This window comes from Carlito syrichta, unplaced genomic scaffold (genome assembly GCF_000164805.1).
Source record: "Carlito syrichta isolate Samal-C Ts95f unplaced genomic scaffold, Tarsius_syrichta-2.0.1 Scaffold308800, whole genome shotgun sequence".
Taxonomy (NCBI): domain Eukaryota; kingdom Metazoa; phylum Chordata; class Mammalia; order Primates; family Tarsiidae; genus Carlito; species Carlito syrichta.
The window spans coordinates 250563-276236 of NW_007252896.1; the positions used below are offsets into that span (position 1 = coordinate 250563).

Consider the following 25674-nt stretch of genomic DNA (forward strand, 5'->3'; position numbering starts at 1 on the left):
ATTAGAAATAGTGTACTTCTAAGTCTAACCACATGGAAATCAATAATGAAAAATACTTCATTTATCCATCAGAATTATTTTTATCACTAGTACTGGTACTTGGAATGATGAGAACTCTGAGGCTGCACAGTACATTGTCCTATTTTCAAGCACAATCCTATAGTTTCTTTTAAGTATTTGACTCTTTTGAAAAGCCACACAGACCTAAGTTTTGAAGCCTGGTTGATTCATTCTTTCAAAATTCATTTCTTGACTTCCTACTATGTACTAGGCAAGATGCTAAGTGCTGTGGGCAGAGAATTTGACCTAGTTCCTGTTCTCATGAAATCAGATAAAAATAAATAGAAACATTCATCAGCAAACAATCAGATAGAAGAAACAGAAACATCCATTATTTAGAGTCAAGAAAATAAAAATCCCACCTTCAGGGACATCTCTTAGCATAAATAGCAGAAATGTCAATTAGATCTCTCTATGCATCAGTTCTACCTAATTCTAACCAAATTATTATAGCAGTATCCCTTAAATTCCTCTCCTGTACCCTCAATGAGGAGCCAATTTCTTATTCAGTCCATAGACAAGGCCATGGACAGACTTGTGTTTTCATCAGCAATGTGATTCATCAACACACAACCTCTACCCAATACCACAGAATATAATACATCCTTAGTTTCTGTAATGTCTTCCACATGATTTTATTCCCAAATGCTTTACATACTTCACCCAGACAGCTATAGAATTAAAATAATAAATCAAAGTAGGGGGACAGAAAACGAAGAAGTTTATTCAAGGGAGAAAAAGGCGGGTTTGCATCGAGACAGGAAAAAGATAGAGAGTCCTACTTTGTGCTAGTTCTTTAACTAGTAACTCTTTTCTCTGTTTTAACTCTTTCTTTGGTTTATTATCCCAGGCAGCATCACTTATTCCAGCCCTTACAAATGCTCATCTTGAAACAATAACCAGGTACTCAGACTTCAATAAGAATCTCAATTTCCCAGTGAGATGCTTTTGTCCCCATGCTATCTTTCCAATGTGATCGCCCAAAAATATACTAATGCAAAAAGATAAAAAAATAATTTAATTCCTGAGCATGTAGTTTGAACTGAGTTGGAAAACATGGACACTTCTCAAAGAACTTCAGTGGCAGACAATCTGGAGATATAGCCAACTGTATCCCATTTGTCTGAGATTCATTCATTCCTTCTACAACTATTCATAATACAGTAGATCTCACGAAGTAGAATAGTTGCTATTTTATTTTATTTGTTATTTTTTGAGTCAGGGTCTCACTCTGTCACCCAGGCTAGAGTGCAGTGGCATGATCACAATGATGACAGCTCATGGCAACCTCCACCTCTGACCTCCAGTCTGACGTCCTAGCTCAGGCCACTCTTCCATCTAAAGCATCCTGAGTACCTGGGACTACAGGTGTGTGCCACCATGCCTGGCTAATTTTTTGTAGAGTCAAAGTTTCTGTATGTTGCCCAGGCTGGTCATGAACTCCTGAACTTGAACAATCCTCCCACCTTGGCCTCCCAAAGTGCTGGGATTACAGACATGAGCCGCTGTGCCTGGCCTGCAATTTTAAATAGGGAACTCAGGGAAGGCCTCATTAAGAAAGTGGCATTTGAACCGGGCTCGGTGGCTCAGCCTGTAATCCCACACCTTTGGGAGGCTGAGGTGAGTGGATTGCCTGAGCCCGCGGGTTCGAGACCCGCCTGGGCAGCAAGACCTCATCTCTACAATAAATAAAAAAATCAGTCGGGTGTGGTAGCGTGCGCCTATAATTCCGGTTACTCGGAAGGCTGAGGCGGAAGGATCACCGGAGCCCAGCAGGTCGAGGCTGCGGTGGCCGGGAGCGGCCACTGCACTCCAGTCTGGGCGACAGAGTGAGACTCCGACTCAAAAAGAAAAAAAGAAGAAAGTGGCATTTGAGCAAAGATCTGAAGGAAGGGCAGGTTGAGCGAAGCAGACACTTGGGGAAAGGCCAGAGGGAACAGAAAGAGCAAAGTCTACGAGGAGGCAAGAGTCTGGGCATTTTTTGTGGAAAAACAGGGAACTCAATGTACCTAGCACAAATAAAGCAAGAAGGGCAGTGGCAGAGGAAGAGGGGAGGAAACAGACTCTCATAAGTCACTGGAAAACCTTTAGCTTTTACTGCATGAGCTAGAAAGCAATATTTTAGTACCTAACAAAAGTAGAAGAATAAAAAATAGTTGGTCAAAATGTTTTCCCCTCCAGTTTCTAGTGCACTTTGTGTCCATTTGCTACTTTGGTCTCACGTTGAGATACTCGCGTTGATACTATTTCTTTCACCCTTCACAACACATCTTGAGTTTGGAGGCAGGAGAACATAGTGGCTAAGAGCATTCATTTAATCATTTGACCAACATTTCTCAAGTGCTCTGTTAGGTACCAGGGCTTAAGCCAAGAACGAAGAGACAAATATCCCCACCCTCTGGAGCTTACACTCTAGTTCATGGGCTTTGGAATCAAATAGCCTGGCTCAGATCCCTACTCACTGCCTATTCGCTGTATGAACTTGGTCAAGTTACTTCACCTCTCTGTGCTTCAGCTTCCACATCTAAACAACAGGAAAACATCAGGGCCAACTCATGGGAGCCTTTGAAGATTAAACACAAATAAAGAACTCAGAGTAATATGTGGTATATAAGGAAACCTCAATGGGCCAGGTACAATGGTTCATGCCTATAATCTCAGTGCTTTGGGAGGCCAAGACAGGAGGATTACTAGAGGCCAGAAGTTCAAGACCAGCCTGGGCAACATTGTGAGTCTTCATCTCTACAAAAAAAAATTTTAAACTTAGCAGGGCATGGCATGCATGCCTGCAGTCTCAATTACTCAGGAGGTAAGAGGATAGTTTTGAACCCAAGGAGTTTGAGTGTGCGGTGAGTTATGATTGCACCACTACACTCCAGCCTGGGTGACAGAGCATGACTCTGTCTTGAAAAACTAAATAAAAGGAGGTCAGATACTGTGGCTCAAGCCTGTAACCCCAGCACTTTGGGAGGCCAAGGCAAGAGGATTGCCTGAGCCCAGGGGTTCAACACCAACCCGGGCAACTTGATGAGACCTCGTCTCTACAATATATTAAAAAATTAGCTGGTTGTGGTAGCGTACACATATAGTTCTGGCTACTTGGAAGCTGAGGTGGAAGAATCGCCAGAGCCCAGCAGGTCGATGCTGGGATGGCCATGCATGTGCCACTGCACTCCAGCCTGGGTGACAGAGTGAGACTCTGACTCAAAAAATAAAACAAAATAAGTCCTCAATAAATGTAGGCTATTATGATTTTTAAATGCAAATTAAAATCATAATAATGAGGAAAGAACACAAGTTATAGAATTACTGCGACAGGGTGGTGGTAGAAGTGTAGACTAGCAGACAAATCGAAGAACTATACACTATGTAAAATTGTGTCCTCTCCCCAGCTATCCGTTCTCTCCCTCAGTACACAGGGCTCTGCTCTGCTGTTTCTGAATCTACTCCACATCACCCCATCCTCCCTCTTCAGCCCCCCAGTTCAAATCATGAGGGCTTTAATAGAGAATATTAAATGAATGCTCTTAGCCACTATGTTCTCCTGCCTCCAAACTCAATATGCGTTGTGATGGGTAAAATAAGTAGTCTCAAAGCGAGTATTTCAATGTGAGACCAAAGTAGCGAATGGACACAAAGCAGACTGGAAACTGGAGGGGAAAACATTTTGACCAACTATTTTTTATTCTTCTACTTTTGTTAGGTACTAAAATATTGCTTTCTAGCTCATGCAGTAAAAGCTAAAGGTTTTATCTTATTTACCGTTTTAGTTAACTTTCACTGCCAGGGTCATGACAATTCCAGCTTACTGCACTTGAGTCACCACCAAATTATATGAGAATAGGGTCCTTAATGCTCCTCCCCTTCTTCCTTTTCCCCTTCATTCTCCTTTTTGTAATTTGAGACCTGTTTGGAAGGGTTACTTGCCAAAAAATAAAAATCCTTTCCAAAGATTTAGCCATCTAACTGGAGCCCCACTAGAAAGCAACTGCCCGAGAGCAGATTTCTTTCTGTGTGGGTCACTGATGTTTTTGAACATCAGTGGTATCTGGTTCATAACAGCTATGTGAGGTTTTAAGGGCTAACTTGTCTTTAACTCCTTGTATAGGTGTTTTTTGCTCTTTGAGACATGATGCCAGATCTTTACAATTGCAGCAGAAGGCCTAGATAGTTATTAGGCAGGGTTATAAAGTACCACATAAGCCTACTGTAAAAGAGGAAGTGACCAAAGTCATCTACTCAAAGACAATGTTGAGAATTTGTTGGATTTCCTGCTGAAGGCAGAACTCCATCCTCTTTACAGCAAGAGCCATCTTAATATCATCTCTAGGATTTAGATGAAGTTTACAAAGTACTATCACATCTTCATTTAATCCTCACCATAATCCCATAAAGTAGATACATGATCCCTATTTAACAGAAGAAACAGAAGCTTAGAGAGGTTACGTTACTTGCTTAAAGTCAGAATGTCAGTGTCAGGTTGAGGATTCAACCTTGGGCTGTTTCATCTTTCTGTTTGCTTTATCCAGTATCCCCTCCCACCCCTCAACATCAGCAAAAAAAAAAAAAAAAAAGAAAGAAAGAAAGAAATTCAAAATGTACAATAAGAACTGGAAAGCCTGACCTGGAGAGTATTTGACAAGAATCACTGGGATCCTTCTGGCTCGTTGAAATTGCCTGGCCTTCAAACAACCACACCAAGACATGAATTGAGTTTTCAACCCAGGCAAAGTTGTGCAAATGATTCCCAGATGTTACAAGCTGATTGCCAGCACCCCAACTGGCCATCAGTCAGACAAAGGACTTGTTTAATCAGAAAGTGCCCCATTGGACACATTCCTTGCAGGGGGAGATGGGAAGGGGCAGGAAACACAAGTGGTTTTCTTTAGTAGAGCTCGCCAACCCAGGATGGAGTGTGTCAAGCCATGAATACCATTTCTGTTACAGTTGGTACACCCCAAAATAGAAGTCTTAGGGGTTGCTGGGGTTGCATATTGGATGTTAGGGTTAGCTATCTGAAGCGTTTTAGGATTTTTTTTTTTAACACAAGGTATAAGTGTAGATGTTGAATTATGGCCACTTTTTCTTCAGTGCTTTCACTGTCTCTCATAAGCAATTAAGGGAGTACTTCTTCATGCAGTAAACACCTGGAACTGTTTCCTGGAGCCCTTGAGATCTGATGGCACTAAATATATGCTTGGCGCCTTCTTAATGTTTTCTTTTCATACTGTAACTGAGGTGAGTTAGTGAAACTATATTCATATAACTATGACTCCTAAAAATTCACTTCGTCAATATCCATGAGAAAGAGTCCCTTCTTTTCTGAGAAGTCCATGGAGTCTTTTCTAAGAAGTGAAGCCGTGACCTGCCAGGAATAAATAAACAAGAAACCCAGAGGGTATAGGGGTTTGACTTCCAATTCAGGCCTCAACGATCTCTGCCCTGAGACCACTTGGACAGGGAAGGAGGCAGGAACAGCCAAAGCAGGATAAGCCCAGACTTCACCTGAGTGCTACAAAGAGTGCCCATAGGAGGCACCTAGGTTGAGCTGGCAGTGTTGGCCAGATTCAGGCCCACTTGCCCCTACAACCTGGTGCCCTTGTTCCATGAGCAAATGGTGTGTCGGCCCTGACTGCAAGTGTTCCACGGGAAGCTCAGTGGTAACCCTGCTTCCACAGGAAGCCACGGAATAGGTAGACAGAGAGCTGAAATGGGGAGGGGGGGGGTAATGGAGGAAAAGGGAAAAGAAGAGACACCAAGTCAGAAGGAGATCCTGGCATGAGTAGGGAGGCAAGGGTAGGTACAATATGCTTCAGTGGAAACAAAAACAAGACACAGAAAACATAACAATTCAGAGAAGTTTTATAATATGAGCTCCTTAAAGCTCTCAGGCTTTTTGTTTGTTTGTAGAAGTATCACTCTATCATAATGAATATAGTGCTGGAAATGAACTGTTCCAAACTGTAAAACTGAAGGCAGAAACTATGCTCTGTCTCTCCACAGTAAATTGATGCCTAAGAGTCAGAGCTTACACACCCAGTTCTATTTTCCTCCTCCTGAGTCACTGGAGACCAATCGTGGTGTGTTTAGGACAGTTTTTCTCTAGTAATGTTGTTGACGTCTTTATCAGGGGAAGAAGCCAGCATCCCTAAAGGGAATGGTACCTGACAGAAGAACAAAAGAACTATGAGTGCTTCCACACTTCTTCCCATCCTTCTGTGATTTAATAAACTCCTAGCACATTACCAAGTACTACTGTTGTGTGTTAAGTGCCCAGGGACTAAGAAAGTCTTTGCTGTACAAGATTATATATGAAAAGCATTTGCCAAACCCAGTGCAACAAGGTACTACTTGAGTTGGCTGTCAGCAAGGATGTGGAAATAATAGTAATCACACCAGTAATAGCTGTCCACACAGTCACATGTGTACACACAGCACTAAGAGCATGGGAGTTGACAAGGAGGAGCCACATGGCCCTGAAGACAGGGCCTTGGAGCCAGGGGTTGGCCCTCTCTGTTAAGCTTAGCCCTTGACCCCAGGACCCAAGCGGAGCTTGGTCTTAATGCCATGGCAACCTCTGCACTCAAGGGGAAACTGGCCAAATTAGTCATAAAACAGTCAGGGACATGCTCAAGAGCCTTGGAGAATGCCATTAGGTAATACAAGGAGTGTTTAAAAATAAAGAGTAAAGAAACTGCATAAGAGATTGAGAAGAACAGAAACATGATCACAATCCTGAAAAATGAGTGCATTTGGGTCACCGGTAAGGAGGTAGGAGAGTCAGTGAGAAGAAGCAAGGGACGGTTTGGCAAGTGAACAAAAGAGAAAGCAGAGCACACGGACCCCACAAGATGAATCTGAGGGCAGTGCTCAATGAAGCAAAATTTATCCAGAAAATTCCAAATCCGGGACAGACACATTTTTAGTCAATAGCAAAACACTGCGTAAAGGTCAGAATCCTCAAGAGAAGGTTAATAGTTGCAAAATAACTCTGCTACTGGAAAAACAGGATGAGAGAGAGGAAAGCTCTAACTCATGTGACAGACCCAATAATAAGCAAAAGGACAGAAGAAAGGATTTGAAGGTAGAGAGTAATCTGGAGTCATTAGAACCTATGGAAGCAGCATGGAAAGCCATTTATCTACACCAAGAGAAAATAAGGAACATTTAAATAAAAATCATCAATAATCAAAAATGCCCTTGACGTGCATTTACTTGAAAATTTCATTTGAATTTGGTAAAAAGATTGTCAGGGAAACCTAAAAGTTATAAACAAAAAAATTACAATTAGAAGTCTGTAGACAGAACTGAAAGTCCACGTGCTCACTACCTCCATGGAGCCAGCCATACCAGTTCTGCCAAAATTTGATATTGTCTTTGAAAAGCTCATGTGATCATCAGCATTTGTCACCATTTTTAAAACAGTTGCTCTGAATGTGGATGAAAATCTCCCAGAAGCTCATTTTCTACAGGAATAAAAAGTCCCACAATTTTTAATGGATATGTGAGAATGAAAATCAATGCAAAGATATGAGAATATCTAAAAGATTCATTTTATTTTTTAGGGTTCAGTGCAATGCTGTGCATAACCTAAACTCTGTTCATTGCTCTTCAAATAAAGATTGTACTGCCTAAACCTACAAAGCTAGGGTTCGCCCAAGAGTTTTTATTGGGTTTCACACAATTCGTATGTTATAAAGCAAAGTACATAATTAAGCAAATCTTCATCCAAAGTGAACAGTCAACAAATGAGAGAATCTAATCATTCCCCACATCACCGTTTCCTATTAATATGAAAATCATGCCAAGAAAAGTATCCCTTTGAAATGCTCTTTATGTTCAAAGCAAGCACATGATAGTTAACCAACTTAGGTATCAATAGTTCCAATCTCTTCTTTGGTCCACTGTTACTATTTTGTTTTTTTTCCAAAAAAAAAAAAAAAGTGGTTTGGTTTTGTCCCCCCCCCCCCAACAGGGTATTGAATTCTGAAGAAAAGACTTTATTAAGATGCTGATTATTTAAGATATTCTGGGCTGGGCTCAGTGACTCAGCCTGTAATTCCAGCACTTTGGGAGGCCGAGGTGAGTGGATTGCCTGAGCCCACGGGTTCGAGAACAGCCTGGGCAACTTAGTGAGACCTCATCTCTATAACAAAGCAAAAAATTAGCCAGGCATGGTAGCGCATGCCTATAGTTCCAGCTACTTGGAAGGCTGAGGCGAAAGGATCACCTGAACCCAGCAGGTCGGTGCTGGAGTAGCCATGAGCATGCCACTGCACTCCAGCCTGGGTGACACAGTGAAACTCCAACTCAAAGAAAAAAAAAGAAAAAATAAATTCTGGCAAGAGAGGCACAGAAGGCCAGAACAGCTGCTTTGAGTTCTACCATTCTCTAAAGCAGTGCATCTCAAACTGTCCGGGGGAAGGACTACTTTTTCTTTTATTCTGAATAATGCACAAAATACAAGCCCCAATGTTTAATTCTTAGCTCCAATAAACATGCAATTACTCCATCAACAGATGTTTCTAAGTGCTTCCTCTCAACTTCTATACTTATCACAGACCAGTAACCATATGTGGACCAGCACTGGTCCATAGGCTAGGCACTGCTTATTCAGAATTGGAACTCTTATTTTATAGACGTTGAATCTGAGATGCAACAAGATCCACCCAGACCTCCACCCATGGCTCTGAAAAGTAAGCATCATTTTAAAAAGGCTAATTTCACAAAATATACACATTTCAAAGCATAAATATATACCATTTTTTCATAAAAATAAAGTTTAAGTAAAGGCTCATATCATAAACATCTGCAACCTTCAACAAATTGGGTTTTTCTGTTGTTCTACTCATCTTCTCAAACTGCAGGGCCAATTAATTTCAAACTGTTTTATAAGTGATGATCATCAGTTTGTGATGGTGGTGATAAAACCTATAATAAAATATCTTACTGTGCCCGTTTAGCACAGAGAATAGGAACATGAGCTCTTAAGTGACAGAAGATGAGGATGGTCTCCCCACTCTGCCACTTCCTGGCTGTGTGGCTTTGGGTCAGTAACTTAACTTCAGGCACTCTTTATCCATAAAACAGGGATCTGCCTCACAGGGTTACTCTGAGAATAAAGGAGAATCTTGCATATTAAAAGTTTAGTTAACAGCAAGTGATGCATACTGAGTGCTCAATAAATGGTCACACATTTGGTGAATGGTGTCCCTCCCAAATGAAATTAAATGACCCCAGCACAGCTTCCTGAGAGCAGGCTGCTCTTGTGTCCTGCCTTGGAGCTGCAGGAGAATTCCAGACCGCTGCAGACTCAGAGACTGTGTCTCCATCACACAGGCAGGGAAAGTTGAAAGTGGTGAGCACAGATCTGAGTTGTAGGAGCTGACTCCGCCCCCAAATCTCTATGAGGACAGACTCTCCTTTGCTTTAATACGAACAGAACCACTAAAGTGTTTCCTATTTTGGCAGCAGCAACAGATCCAGATATCCCCCTACAAAGGGCTGCCCGTGTCATCATCTTACACAGCTTTGCTTTGGCTGAAACCGAATGGCTCTAGGACATTGAATTCTGTTTACTGTCTGACAACATAAGCTGGGCTGATTTTGACATATCACATGGACTCTGGGGGTCTAAAGAGGCAAGATACGTCCGGTTCTGTCTCTTGACACAGTGGGCCTTGAGTGAATCATTCAATCTTCTGCTTTACGTACCCATCAGTGACAGAAAGGTTGTTAATATGCTGCCTCTCTTGTTGGGAATGGGAAAGCTCAACTATTCTTGATGAGAGCAGGGCAAAGCAGGGTAATGAATAAGAAGCAGGGAGAAATAGATGTGTGTGTCTGTGTGTGTGTGTGTGTGTGTGTGTGTGTGTGTATGTGTGTGTGTATGAATTGTTGTTTTTATGCAGTCCCTTTATACATAGTCTTTTTTATATATTTTTACATGTATGTATATTTATATATATTTTATATATAGTCTTCTTTTTTCCCGTTGTACACTGGAAACACTTTGAACACAAACCAAATACTTTCAAAGCTTATACCATTAAGCTCCAAGTGCTATCGGCGTTCACCACAAAGAAAGTAATAATAAGGTTTCTGGCAGGCCTATGGATCTTTTCCAGGTCTTTGAAAACTCACACTGCAAGCCCTTGCAGTTCTCAAGTCATGAGTTTCAGTCTTTTGTTGACTGCTAGCATCACCTGCGGGACCTCCCCAGCCTGAGGATTTGGGGTTCGCCTCAGTGTTTCCATTCCACCCTTCGGCTTTGCCAGTGATGTGCCATTATTTTTCCTGATATGTGTCTGCTTATTTGCAAGTCCTCCTCTGATGAACAGGAACTCTGGCATCAGGCATACCATTTGTCTAACACTCAGGTGTTCCCAGGCCCACCTCATGTCCACATTTTTTCCCCAGCTCTGTAGATACTATTGGTTTCCTTATACTGGGAAATGCCTGTTCTCCCTAAACACTGTTCATGGGGAGGCCCCACCTCTTATTTCTTACTGCTTCAAATCCTTCTTTTTTTGTTTTGGTTTTGTTGTTGTTGTTGTTGAGTTAGCTGATCTTCTGTAAAATTCTGTGGATAAAGCTGGGCTCGGTGGCTCAGCCTGCAATCCCACGCATTTGGGAGGCTGAGGTGAGTGGATTGCCTAAGCCCACGGGTTCGAGACCCACCTGGGCAACTTGTTGAGACCTCATCTCTACAATAAATCAAAAAAATTAGCCGGGTGTGGTAGCATGCACCTGTAGTTCCAGCTACAGGGAAGGCTGAGGCAGAAGGATCACCGGAGCCCAGCAGGTCGAGGCTGCGGTGACTGGGAGTGGCTGCTGCGCTCCAGTCTGGGCGACAGAGTGAGACTCCAACTCAAAAAAAAAAAAAATTCTGTGGATAGACTCCGAACTGAAGACTTTTCACATTTAGAGAATTTCAGGTTTGGAAGGCACACTGGAGATAAACTCCCATCTGAGCACTGAAGGTTCACTCTAGCCAGGTAATCTCTCAAGATAACCTTGATCTCCCTTAGGGATGGAGACCTCACTCTCTCCTGGGGCAGTTTAAATTGTGAGCAAGTTCTTCATTCTGAGTTGGAAGATATCTCTCTTGCATCAGTAGGTCTTATTCAGTCTTTGACTACACAGTGGGTTGCTCTACAAAACTAACCAAATCTCTTTACACAAGAGCCCAAGAGATAGCTGGGGGTGGATCCCTCTCTTTTCCAGATTGAACCTGCCATAATACGACTTCTTAGACACCCTCTCCTAGACATGCTCTAAAAACCTCCTAGGACCTTCTGTGCTCCAGCATTTCCTCATAAACTGTTCCACTTCTCTATTTCCCTCCCCCGCCTCCTAGATGGGCATGGACATGACCTCCCAGTGAGCTTCGGGACCCTGCTCGATGGTCCTGGACAACACAGAGATTCAAGTACAGGCAGAGCAGACACAAAGGTCCCCACTGGTGGGTGGCCAGTATATACATATTTTCTACTCCTTCCCATACTTTCAAGTTGGCTCAGGTGTTTAGAGGACAACAAACATGCACCAGAGGACAATCAGGCCCTCAAAGCCAGTCTTCCAACTAGCCCCATGTGACTGCCTTTATGGTGCCTTAATCCAGGATGCTGGCTCTCTGTTCTTCCTCCAACTTGCTCTATACTTAATCAGAGCACCTTCCTCATGTTCATGTTTTGGATGCCATCATTTATAAGCAAAACAAGAAATGCCATACAATATTCCTTCTTCCTGACATACTAGTTAATTCCATATTGAATTAACATTTGTACAGTAATTTATAATTTGAAATATTTTAATCTCAAGAGCAGCTCTGCAGAGTGGGTGTTATCCTTATTTTATAGATGTGGAAACTGAGACAGGGCTGGAACTTAAACCCAAGGGGTCTTCTGATCTTAGATCTGGGACTACTGTATTGATTCCATCTTCTGTTTACTCGAGAGCTTGAAAATCTGAAGTAGAGAAAGTTTTTGAAGGTTAAGTTCCAGGTATCAAATTAAAAATGAGTCATAGAGAAAAAAGTAGAGGAATCTGGTTTCTATTTCTGGCATTTCTATAAACTAACTCATAGTTGAACTTTCCTGGTGCTCAGTTTCCTCATTCATAAAATAAGGAGATCGAATTAGATGATCCTTTCCTGCTCAGCTGTCCTTTGTCTCCTGCCCTGTCGCTGCCATGTTGCTAAAATTAGGCAGAAAACATTGTTGAAATGCCATTCTTTTTTGTTTCTCACGTTTTTAAAGTTTCCAAGATTAGCTGGATAGTTATCAAATACTATCCAACTAGCCTGTCAAGAAGAAAAAAAAAATGCCATCCATCTAACAGATCTTAAGCAATTCATTTTCTGTAATGAGAAGATAGATTTGGACACACCAGCAATAGGGCTGCCCCTACAAAAGTCCTCATCCCAAGGGGGTCATCTTTAGAGTCACATGTTCTCCAAGCAGCGGTTCTTAACCCAACTAGCCCCACTAGACATTTTTGGTAGTCACAAGTCAGGGAAGGTACTATAGGCATCTAGTGGGAACAGGCTAAGGCTGCTGCTACACATCCTACAAGCACAGGGCCGTCCCCACAACAAAAAGTTATCTGGTTTACGATGTCAATAGTGCCAAGGTTGAGGAACCCTGTCTTAAAGAGTGAAGACAAAGAATGGCCCAAAATGCTTGCTAGTGTTTTATCTAAACTGGTCCATGTGAGAGGCCAACCAGATGGGCTCATCAGAAAGAACCAAGGATCTGAACACCTCTCTTACCGTGCGAAGAAGGAGGCGGCCACCGAGGTGCCTGTGGAAGTCTCGCTGGCCACGCAGGAGCCCTGCGAGGCCGGGACGCTGCAGGCCGAAGGCTTGTCTGCATTGTAGCGGTTCAGCGCTGCTTCTGTCAGTCCCTCCCGGCCACTCTCTGTCATCAGCTGGGAGATCTGACAAGGAAAATGGATACTGAGCTCATTACCTGTGGTTCACTGCATTTCCTGACCACTGACAGCATCTCTCTATTTGGGGAGGGAGGCAACAGGAAATAAGTTTACATCCCACCTGTGTCCAGTTCTATGTAGGTGCTCAGGGCTTCTGGAGGGCTATTTTCCAGCATTTTAGCTAGGTTTTCATTAGAAATAATGGAATGAAATTACCTCCTGACATTGTAAGTTTCAATTATGTCTGTGTCTCACTTTCATTTGGAGGGGAAAGCATGAACCATTGTCCACACACTCTCTGCAGTACAAGACCAGAAGAACAGTGACATCACGAATGCTGGTTTCTTACTAGGAATGGCCCCAAACGGTCTCAAATGGAGGAGTGGGACAAGGGTATTGATACACTAAGGGAGAAGTAAGCCTGCTAATGAAGAATACAGGAATTGGGGAGGTGGGATTGGCAGTAGTGGGAAACTGCCTGGAGGGGGGCATACCTTATTAACAAGGGTACCTGCACAATGAATATCTGTATACCTAACCCTGAATTGTACCCCACAATTTTAAAATTAAAAAATTAAAGAAAAAGAATACAGGAATTAAACAAATACTAGAATATTTGGTGGTGATGGTTTTGATGTGGAAAGCCAGCAAAATTCGCAACTTAGAGAAACTAATAGAGGTAAATACAGCCATCATGAATTACCAGTGGTTTTTGTTGAAGGGTTTAGAACATTTCAACAGGTTTCATTTTCCTTTCCTATTGGTTCATTAGGATAAATGACTTCCACTTTATTTGAAATGATTGCCTTTATAGTGACAGCTCTAGTGGATGGGGCTAGGTCCCTTTGGTCTTAATCGGCATTGGAAGCTGGAAAGAACCATACTTCTGGACAAAATGAGAAGTTTGTGTAGAAATATACTTTTGGAAAGTGCTAATCCCATGACAAATGTAATAATTAAGCAAGCAAAGTCTACGTGTGCTGTTTGGAAAACCTGTTAACAGTACTTTAAAGCTTCAGTCTACTTGCAAAGGGGAAAAAGTTAAAAAAAAATAAGGGCCAGGCACAGCGGTTCACACCTGTAATCCCAGCACTTTGAGAGGCAGAGGTGAGAGGATTGTCTGAGTTCAGGGATTCAAGACCAGCCTGGGCAACTTGGCGAGACCCTATCTCTATAATAAATCAAAAAAATTAGCCAGGTGTGATGGTGCGCGCCTGTGGTTTCAGTTACTTGGAGGAGTGAGGTGGAAGAATCGCCTGAGCCCAGTAGGTTGAGTATGCCACTGCACTCTAGCCTGGACAACAGATTAAGAATGACTCAAAAAAAAAAAAGGAAACTAGTTCAAAATAAGTCACCAGCCTGCTTAAAACCTGAAATGCTAAGTGGAAAATATTTCTGGTCACCTAGAAAACACAAGTGCAATAAAGCGAAGATCTGGGACAGTTTCCACTTCATAACAGAGAAGGCCAGCAAGCCAGCGAGAAAATCCCTTTGTTAACCTTTGAACATAAAAACATTTGTACTTTTCATTATTAACAGAATAGCCATTACTCTGAGTCCCATTGACTGGAAACTTTGCTCTGCTTAAATTCATGCTCTTACTTGGAAAGCCTTGGCATTATTCAGTTGAAATTCTGCCAACATATGCTTTCTTTTTCTCATTCAGCAACACATTGTAAGGAAAATTGACCCAAGTAAAAGAAGCTGGAGAGGGGGCAGCAAAGCAGCTGATGAACACATTCCCTGCTGAGTCAGTAGAGAGCCCCATGTCACCTCTCCTCGGGCTTCCTCTGCAGCGTGGGGTGTGGGCTCCCCTCCAGCGGCTGCTACTGTCCCTGAGGCAGGAGGCAGCTGAAACAACTGGAGAGCCCAGGATGTGACCATGCACACTGTTGTCCCCCACTAGATAGTATTCATGAAGCTCAGGTAGCACATGATGCCACACGGCACATGATGATTTAGGACAATGTCCTAAAATAAAACCCAAAATCCATGACATCATTTTTTTTCAGTAAGTAGCTGCAATCTAAGTCACGCATCTGATTTTGACACAATCTAAGACACACATCTGATTTTGACACACAATGACATTTGAAAAAAGCCAGTAAGGCAGTAAATGAATGTGTTGTGTAATTCGTTACACCTTACATGCTCTGATTGGGTTTACTAAGGTGGCTCTTACCTGGTCTTCTGTTGGTGTTTCTTTTTTGTTGCTGTATTTTTAATCCAAAGTTTAGAGGGAAGAAAATAGAACTCTTCTGCCTTAATATGTATAAATTTTCCTTGCAGATGCTCTGAAAATCCAGAGAGAAGCCACTAGAATATATGTGATAAATGGCAAGAAACCTAACACAGAAGCACAGGTTTCTGGATCATTCCAGATTCCTGAGTCTGGCCCAGGATGTATATGAACATCCTGTGGGCTCATCGGTTTTGAAGCTGCCACTTAGAAAATGAATGTCAATGCACAGACTTCCTTGATAGAGAGCTGTTGGCTACCTTGTGATCATCAAGTGTGGTTCTCTTCCTTTTAAAGAATTAGGGATTCGTGGGCAAGGAACACTGAATTCCCAAGTCTGTAAGAATTATTATTCAGTAATCAATTGTTTTTAGAAGCTAGAATCACAGAATATTTTAGAGGTAGATGGGATTTCATCTTCAAATTTCTTTTCCTTAAGTAAGATGTCTGAAGACCAGAGAAATGATTTGCCCAAGTCCACTTGTAGCTGGAAACGTCTGAAGAGCAGAGAAGTGATTTGCCCAAGTCCACTTGTAGCTGGAAACAGGACCCTGACTCTTAGGCTAGGCCTACCCTCCTCACTTCCTCTAACTGCTCCTTACCTCTCCTAATTTAAAAAAAGCAAGACAAAACAAAACATCTTCCCAGTCTAATTCTAAAACATTTTTAACATATAGAAAAAAAATCAAATAATAAAATTGACAGGGATATCCTTTACCATCATTAACAAATGGGAACATTTTATTTATCTTAGAAAATATTTTCCAAAAGAAACATTATATAAAACTGAAACTGTCCATGTCCCCAGTCATGTTGCCTTTCCTGCGCCACTTTCCAGACACAGCCAATATAGGGAATTTGTGGGGAGCAATTAGAGGTGGGGGAGTTCGTGTCCTTATTTTTCACAGTGTGTTTTCCCCTCCCCCCTAAGAGCCTGACAGTTCACTCTGTGGTTTCTTTTGAGCATTATCTGAATTTTGTTCTGCTTGTTCCACAAAGGGGAGGGGGGATCCCCCAAATGCCTATCCCGTAGACTCTTGCTACCTGTAGTCCTGAGGTGGTCATCAGCAGAAACAGGACTCCAAGACAAACAATTCAACCATTTCGCCAAGAAGAAGAGAACTGAGAACCAGAGAAATTCAGTTACCTCCCCAAGGGAAAACAGCTACCTGTAGTAAGTAGAAGGGCCAAGATTGGAACTCCAATCTGTTTAACTCTCTGGGGGTTTTCATTGTGCATTCCACCCCTCAGTTCAATTTCCCTCCTTTGAACTCTTCCCTCCCTTCAGGACCTCTTAACTCCAGGCTGTTTTCATGACCCTCTCCCTGCCATCCTCTGTTAGTGAACATCCCCAAGACAGCAGGAGTTCTCCTGAAACTTTAGCTTCACTGCCTAACTCTGAATCAAGAGCCTGATCTGTAAAGGACTATGGTTTACCCTGCTTTTCAGATCATTAGAAATTTATTTTTTCTCTTGCAATATTGAGAAAGATACATGATTCTTCCTCAGAAAACTCGGGTTCAAAATATCTGTGTAACACATTTGAAACATCTAAAATCCTGGTGGAAAAGACTCGTCATCTTGGTTATGTGTATGTGCCATTGTCATGGTCTACAAGTAGAGACTGAAAACACACTGAGTGGCCCTAATCACAAGCTTTGGGAGGACTAGATTTGCACCACAGAATTTTGTATGGTTTAGTTAAATCTGCCTGTAGTTCTTCTCGGTTACACGGGACCATTTTACTACCTAACAGTATCTGCTACTTTCCATACACCACATCATATTCCTTAGTGGGAGGCAAGTAGTAAAATGAATACAGGTGGCAGACAAAAGGACTAGGCTTCAGGGAGGGGGTGCACATGTGTGTTTGCACAGGTGCCAACATGTGTGCATATACGTAGGGTCATTGTTGTCCATGAGAATCCCATGTAACATTGCATGCACAGTGAAAGTTGTTTTTCACCGACCACATAGAAATAAAGCTTCTTGAATGCTTTTAACCTGAGGTAAGATTCATGTTTTTCAACTACATTTAAATTTTTGCACTGATACCTCAGTATAAGCAGCTTGGTACCTGTCCCCAAAGTGGATTTTAAATTTGGCTAGGATCTTGACCATAGAATAAAGACAAAGGTCTTTTAGCTCTTCCTAAGGCTGCTTCCACATCGCAAATTGTAATCTGTAAGCCATTGACCTTTAACTTCTCCAGTGAAGGAAGGATTGAGAGCTACCAGAGTGTGTCAGCATGGGGGTTCATCTTAAATAGCATTATTGACCCAGAAAGCCACCTTCCTCTGACTCTGCCAAGACAGCGGGGAACACCAAACAGTATCCGTTTCCTGTGTAGAGACATCTATGGACAGCAGTTGCTTCCTACTCAGTCTTTAATTAACTACATTTAATGACATTATGTCCCCCCCAATATCAGAAACTAACATTTAATAACATTTTCTCTTACACAATTAATATCTCACTGTCTTGAGACATCTTTTATTATGATCTGTAACTCACACTATTACTTAAGTGCTTTTGTGTGGTTTTGTAAACAGTGGGTGCTTGGCAAATATTTTTGATCCATTTTAGCACAGATCAACTCACAATTATCTTGAAAAAGATCAGTTGCAACTAATTTTTAACCCCTGATATCATATTAGAATGCTTACATGCTATCAGTTGTCGTGCTCTCAGGGAATTAGGATGCCAGAATACCCTTCTGTATATTCTATAAAATATAAATTATGAAAGCAAATATGCAAAGAAAAAGATCAAACAATAAATCCCCAAACCCAAAATAAACAACTTATAGCTGATCATGCAGATGATTCATTGCAGTCATACAGATAACAGAAAGCTGATGATGATAGGCAGTGATAAAGGACCGTATACACCGTATTTAGTTTTTACTCACATCAGAGAGAGAGGGAGAGAGGGAGGGAGGGAAGGGGAGAGGGGGACAGGAGGAGAGGGGGAGAGGGAGGAGGGGGGGAGAGAGACAGAGAGAGATTAATTTATGTCCCTTTCTACAAATGAGTCTTTGCTTTGACTGCAGGAATATGTCTCAATCCCCACATCGAATCACTTCTGGAGCTGACTATAAGTGTATCTGGCAGAGGGAGCTCGGAGAACAGGCTCCCCCTTGGGAGAGAGAGTCTCTTTGTCGCCCCACCAGACTCCTCCTTCAGGGCCAAGGACAAGCAGCTTTGGAGGATGCATGCTCTAACAACCATGGGTGTGTATCTCTTGCTTTAGTACCACCTCGCTGGGGACCGAGATGCTTCATTTTATATTTATTTCATCCTTATAGGCAGAGAAACAAAAGAAATGATCCAGTTGGAGGGAAGCACTGGGATGCCCCCTTACCTGGGACAATTTCCCCTCTCTAGTATCCGTGTTCATTAGTGTCTCCTCTGGATGCGGCTGGTCTCAGTCCTCACTAAGTTATTTCACGCGGCTCTTTTCTTCCTGTGCTTCCTGACCCTGAGATGTCAGCAAACTTGTTGATCCCATTTAGACTTTAATCTCACCCAGCTTGTCTCTTCTGTACTTGACACCAGAGCTACCCAGAACTGCAGTAACGGGTTTCAAAGGCAGGGTCAGGCATTCCGTGGCAGTGCTATGAACTCTTCCTAACTCTTTGTGACGGGGGCAAAAGCTGACATTGGCAAGACAAGTTTTTGTTTAGAAGTCTCAGCAGACATTGCAGCAAGTTAGCTATTGCTGAGTTCTTCTTACTTGAATAAAATGTACTGAAAACTAGGGCAATACAATGGATTTTCCCCTGCCTCATCAAAAGAGCTTTTAAATTAGAGAAAAACAATACAGAAGAGCCAATATGATATGATTCCACCTATCTGGAATAGTCAAATTCATAAAGACAGAAAATAGAATGGTGGTGGCTAGGAGCTGGGGGAGGGGAATGGGGAGCTATGGTTTAATGGGCAGAGTTTCAGTTTGGGAAGATGAAAAGGTTCTGGAGACAAATGGTAGTGATGGTTACACAAGTGTGAATGTATTTAATGCCATTAATTGTACACTTAAAAAAATGGTCAAGATGGTAAATTTTAGGAGATATATATATAATATATATATATTTGATTACAATAAAAAATGAGAGAAAAAACCCACAACACCAAAGAGTTAATTCCTCTTAACTTGTCCGAGGTAGCCACATACCTGCTTTGCCATTTTAGACCATGTGGTCATAAGAACTATCAGTGGTGAGGCCCAGGTCAGAGAAGGGGACAAAGAACCAGGGATTTCTGTCCCCCAGTGACTGAGGCATCTCTGCACATGTCATAAGGTGTGCTTTGTGGGGTGATCTCAGTGACAAGACCCCACCAGTCTATTGCGGAGGCAGGCAGACAGGCAGAATGGGGCAAGGAAGCAAATGCGGAGAGCAGCTGGAGAGGTGGGGGACAGGCTGAGGAAAGCCCACACACAAACTCAGCTCTTTGATTAAACATCACTGATTTTTTTGCACTTGCATAAGTAAAATACCACCCTTTCTTATCTTCCCTCATGCCTGCCAAGTCACACCTGAATAGTCGGTTAACATTCTTTTCATAATGTAGTCATCCAGAACTGGGTTGGTTCAGATCCTTCCTTAGGTGCACAGTTTACTTTTAGGCATTTAAATATGACATTTCTTTTTCCTGCTGCTGTTGTCACGCTGTCTGTGGGACACAGGCAGTTACTGCCTGAGTTGAAGCTTGTTCCAGTCCTTGCAGCTCAGCTCACATGAACACAGATCACCTCTGAGACTCTGAGGCTGGCCTTGAGTCAGACAGATAAAGTCTTCTCTGTGCCGACCAGCACTCTCCCTCCCCCTCAGCCAGCACCAACAGGCTAAGATGGGATTCTTATATCCTAGGGCTGGATGTTTGATTACCCTTATTATCTTAGCTTGCTTTGGCTATAAATTTTATTAGTGGCCATAAAATTATCCATCCACAGCATTTGACTCTGTGACCTCTTGCAAAAGAGAATCCCACAACTGGCAATCCATAGGGCCTAGGAGAGCTGCCTTTCCTTCACCCTCAATTTATAGCCTTACCTTCATCCAGTGCTCTGCCCTGTGTGATGAGACTCAGCAAATACATGAGGCTGCTCTTGTTTCAGGGTACCCGTTATCAGGGCTTAAATCTGGCCCCTCCAAACCTGATAACTGTTTACTTTTACTCTTTGCGTTGCTGGAAGGTAAAGGGACAGGGCCACCTGTTTAGGAAAGACCCAGATGCCAGATAAAGCACAGGGCCAGTAGCATTTCTCTTTCGGACTCTTCCCTTAGATTTCTCAGGTCCAACATATGCAACTTAAGATAGATGTCAATTTTTAAAATCTCGTAAAACATGATAAATCTTACTATCAAGCCTGTCGTATTTCTACATATGCATTTTAATTTACCTTGTTAGGTATGATGAATCAGAATACTTTGAATACCTAATGCTTAGTTGCATTTTGGAAGGTGTTTCCAGTGACATATTTAATGGCATATGGCATATAATGACACAAGGAGTCCAGTAGCATGAGAAGCAGAAGTAGCATGAGGAACTTGGAGGAAGTAAATCAGGCATCCTCATAGATCATCATCATAATCACTACCATTTTTTAGCACCTGCCACGAGTCAGGTTCTGTTCTAAAAGCTTTCTATGTGTGGCCATATTTAATCCTGACAACAACCCTACGAAGTAGACGCAACCATTATCAAATAAGAGCTTAAACTCTGTCTACCACATGGAAAAACTGTGGAGCGAGTAATGCCGCTGGGCTTGGTTTCTTTCCATCCTTGAGTTTATATTCTGCAGCTCATGCCCACTGTCATCCAGAGTATGTTCAGCTCCTTGGCTATGGCTGTTCCCCTTCAGACAATGTGCTAACAGCAAAAGATGTGATGAAGAAAAAAAGGGTCATTGAAATAATGTCTCAATATGTACAAGAGGCTCTCTCTATCCAGCGCTTTGTGATTTTTATGATCAAATGAAAATAAAATCAAATGGTCTGAATCTTGATGTAATTGATTTTCCTTCCAATCTGCAACTAAGCAAACTCAGACTGAGCAGAGAAGATGAATTTGCAGCCCAAATCAACCCAACCCTGGTGTCAGGGTTGGGCCAGAGGCTATGCCTAGGTCAGCTCCCATGTTTCTTCATGTACTGAATCACCCAGGACCACTCTTCTATTGGGGCCTGCCCTGAAATAGTCAACTGAGAGGCAACGCCCTAGAAAGCGTGCCCTGACCACAGTTCCCCACACTGAATGATCAGGGCAACCTCCTCCACATTTTCCCTAAGCCTTTCCTTATGACATTAGAACAACTCTTTTGTTTTGTAACTACCTATTACCAATCACTCTCCCCAACTAGAGGATCAGCTCTGTGAGAAGAAGGACTGCATCTGTTCTCCTCAGTATTACCAGCACAGGACAGTGTCTGGATATGGAATATATTCTCATAAATGCAGTAGTTAATATATTAAATTAACAAATACATACAAGTAAAAATGAACTTAATTTACCTAGGTTGGGGTTGCTGGAGTTTTGTTCTTTTTAAAGGATAATATTTTATTTTCATTTGATGTTTAAAATTATAAAAAGGGTACAGAAAACTTTATTCAATTTAAAAAAATAAGGCATTTCAGCATATACTTAATTCAATATAGTGGTAGTAAGACAAATTGCTGGAGTAGGGGAAAGAAAGGGCAGACAAAATAGAAAGACAAAGGAAAACAAGAGACAAGAGAAAGGAGGAAAAGGAGAAAAAAATATGTTTACATAAAAATACTTTTTTTAAAGGGTAGAGGACACCAGCAATTGTTCCTTTCAGTCAGTTTGAATGAGCATGTGACAGCCATAGCTGTAGAACTGGAATTCTCTGGAATATGGAGCAAATAATCACAAGTATATGGTTTCCGGGAGAGGAGAAAGCAAGCCCGGAGGTTAATGTCTCACTACCCTGCCCCAGTTCTCCCCATGCCAGACATGAGTTTCAGCTATACTCAGGGCTGGAGGTGCTACAAGATTAAATGTACAAACTGATCGATTTAAAGACCCATTTCACAAAACTGAGCCATCTTCTTTCTTTTTCCATTTAAAAAATAGTCCTAACCTTTGAAAAACAGAGCTTGGAATTTTTGACTAGCTGAATACTTGCTTTATGTAACTTCTGCAGAATGGCATTGTTTATTAGTTATGCTGCCAAGGGTAAACACAATGAGATTAAGAGACTGAACATTAGATTAGCTGGAACTGATGCAGCATTTAATTCTAATACAGATCATGGCCTTTTCCATCCATGTTTACTCTGCTGTGTTTTTCTTGTCTTTAGAGGTCATCATTATGCATCTCTACGAAGCAGTTCCTTCCTAGGGTCTGTGTCACAGTTCTTTACCTAAGTCTTGACTAATGTTTGGAAAACTTTCAAGGAAACTAGCAGTGCATTACAGTCTGGAATTTAAAATGTGCATTCCTTGTAGGCATCCCACTTCCTCAAATTTTTCTTGAGTTCTTACGAGAAAAAGTCATGAGGGACCTGCAGACAATACTTGGCTGTAAGTGGCCCACCTAGGTCTGCAGAATGGGTCAGTGAACCAAATGTAAAAGCAACCCTGCATTCTGGGCAAAGTGGAATAGACAGTGTTGGAAACCTAACTAACAATGGTGTGCATGCATGTCCCACGAGCCCACAAAAACCAACAATGAGACAGCAGAACTCTAAATTGACTGAAAATCTCAGAAATACAGAAAGGGAGAAAATGAGTCTCTGTAGGTTAGCAATAAGCCAGGGGCTCAGTTCTACCCAAGTGACTGGCTATGGAACCTTAATAAAGTCAATTAACCTCTCTATACTATACCTTGCAAAATCAGAAATCTGCACACATCCCTCAGTATACTGGAGACAGTAGAAAGGAGAGCCCATAAAAGCACAGGGGTGAATGAGTCCACAAATTGCTGGGGCCCTGACACTGGGAGCCATGAGAGCACAGGTCTGCGGGAAACTGGCAGCATTGGAGCTGGCTCTGGACTGCAAGATTTACTCTGCTACGCTGTGGTCAACCCCACATCACAGTCATGAAGGAGGTTTGCCCAAATTGGAGACAGGTTGAACCAAACAGATTTGTCAGTATAATCCTAGTATCTATTAATAGCAAGGGGTGTGTCTGGCATTGGGCCTCTGGTGAATGTTGCATGGAATGATAAGAACTAATTCTGGGCCTGGTTTGGTGGGAATGGCATGGGAGGCTTTGAGCAAATGATTTTTTCTCTCTTAGCCCCAGTTTTCCAGCAAGAGGAACTCGTGAGGCTGCGAATGGGGTGAAATGAGATCATGCTGCTGAATGCGCCCTGTGGTTCCAAAAGTCATAATCAAATATAAAGCAGAAATGTTTAAAAATATTCCTCTTATAGCTTTAAATTATGTTTCTAATCGAACATTTGAGTGATCTGTGTGCCAAAACATATAAACACATCGATGATGGCAAAAATTTTCCGCATCATTATCCCAAGGTATCAATGGTGGACAAGACATTGATTTTCTCTAGTCAATTGATTATCCCAGAGTAGTGTTTACATGGCTCTAGTTTTGACTTGACCTCAAGCCTGTTATCTTACCAAATGCAGAAATGCCAAATTTTATACAATTCAGAAAGCAATTTTTTAAAATGGAACTCATAAAGTCCTTAGATATATTCTAGGTCAGCTTTCATGTGTAAACATGAAGACACTGAGGCCCAAATTGGTAAGGTGAGTTATTCGTATTCACATATCTAGTTCATGCCACAACCAGTCAATTGCAGCACTTACTCACGCATTTCACAAAAACCAACAATGGGACAGCAGAACTGTAAAATGACTGAAAATTCCAGAAATACAGAGAGGGAGAAAACGAGTCTCTGTAGGTTAGCAACAAGCCAGGAGCTCAGGTCTACCCAAGTGACCAGCTGTGGAACCTTAATAAAGTCAATTCACCTCTCTATACCATACCTTTCAAAATCAGAGATCTGCCATAAAGAATATTAACTAAAGACACTCTCATGCGTCCTTCTCCTCAAATAAATATGGCTTAAAAATCAAAATCAATGCACTAAAGCCTCTAATTGCAAACCTGCACACGAGTAGGCAAACATTTGTAGGCTGACCTAAAATAATCTTGCGAAGATGTTTGAAATTGTTCTTCTTTCTACTTCCTTTCGAGTTTAAGATCCCTTACTTTATAGAGTTGGTAATCCAAACTTTCACACCATTCCTACATGTCCAGAATTCAGAGACCAGCTTGTCAGGGCTGCTTACTGGGAAACTCTGCTTCATTAATCCTAATTTGAACCAATCATAATCTTGTCACCAGACCCACAACAGATTTTGCATCTGACGGTTTTCTAAATCAGTTCACCCAGATTTGTATTATTAATAAAATATACTTATTTGCATGGGTGTGTGTTTTCACTTTGTATTTCACCAGCAAAAAAACAACATTAAGAAGTTTAATAATGTTTGGGTATTCCCCAAATCCTCAAATATAGGGATATTTAAAACTCCTGGACCTCATGAGTCACAAAACTAAATTCCAAAATTAATTTTTTGCTGTTGTCAGATTTCTTTAAGTCTATACAGTTTTCTTCACACCTCTGCTTTTTATATCATTAGCAAAGAGACAAAGGTCTTCGGTGTAAATTGACACCAGAGAATTGTATAATCTCATTATGTCTTCACTAAACAAATATTCTGCCTTTTTTCTGTTGTGGTGGTAACATTCCATCCAGTGTCCTAATTTCTTCACTTGGTGGTTCTGCTCAAATTTCTCCTCTGTTCATTTAAGATGTTGGTTTTCTCTTCTATTCTGCATGCTATGGCTTTTCCCAAAGCTCGGCTATACTTTCCGCTTGTTAGAACTTTATAATATGGGTCAGGCCTAGCAAGTCAATACCAGCTAGCTTATTGTGAGCATATCTAACTAGATTCCCCGAGCTAATAAACCAGAGCCAGCAAGATTGGCATTCCCCGACACCTCAGGGATCCCAGCCAGCGTGCTTTATTCTCAAACAGAGTAGGACCTGGGAGTTCATCTCTTCTATATCTGCCCTTTTGTTACAAACCTTGAGTCCCTGGAGTCTGCCATTTAAAATAGAGCTGATCTTTTGGGATTCTTGTCTTTCATACACACTTGAAAAGCTATTCATCTAATCCTGACTTAAAAGACTCTAAACTGCTTTAAAAATCGGTCTTGTTGCAATTCCTCAAAATTGAATTATTCTCTTAACAACCTTTTGAGAGAAAGCAACAACATTTCAGCTAAGTCTGTCCTCTTTCCTCATCACTTTCCCAAAGCCATGATTCTACCCTTAACACAAAGTAACTTTGAAGTCTGCAGCATTTCCATGTATGTGGAGCAATCATACAAACCCATCCAAATTCTCAGATCCAGGGTCTGGAATTAACCAGGCCATAT

General features: G+C 41.8%; 1 protein-coding gene across 1 annotated transcript in view; it reads right to left on the reverse strand.

Moving 5' to 3' along the window:
- KIF26B (kinesin family member 26B) overlaps positions 1-25674 on the reverse strand; it is a 286675-nt gene that overhangs the window by 226832 nt on the left and 34169 nt on the right. The window contains exon 3 of the mRNA XM_021716370.1: positions 12833-12999. Within this exon, the coding sequence (XP_021572045.1) occupies positions 12833-12999 (167 nt within the window). The remainder of the gene's footprint in view (positions 1-12832; positions 13000-25674) is intronic.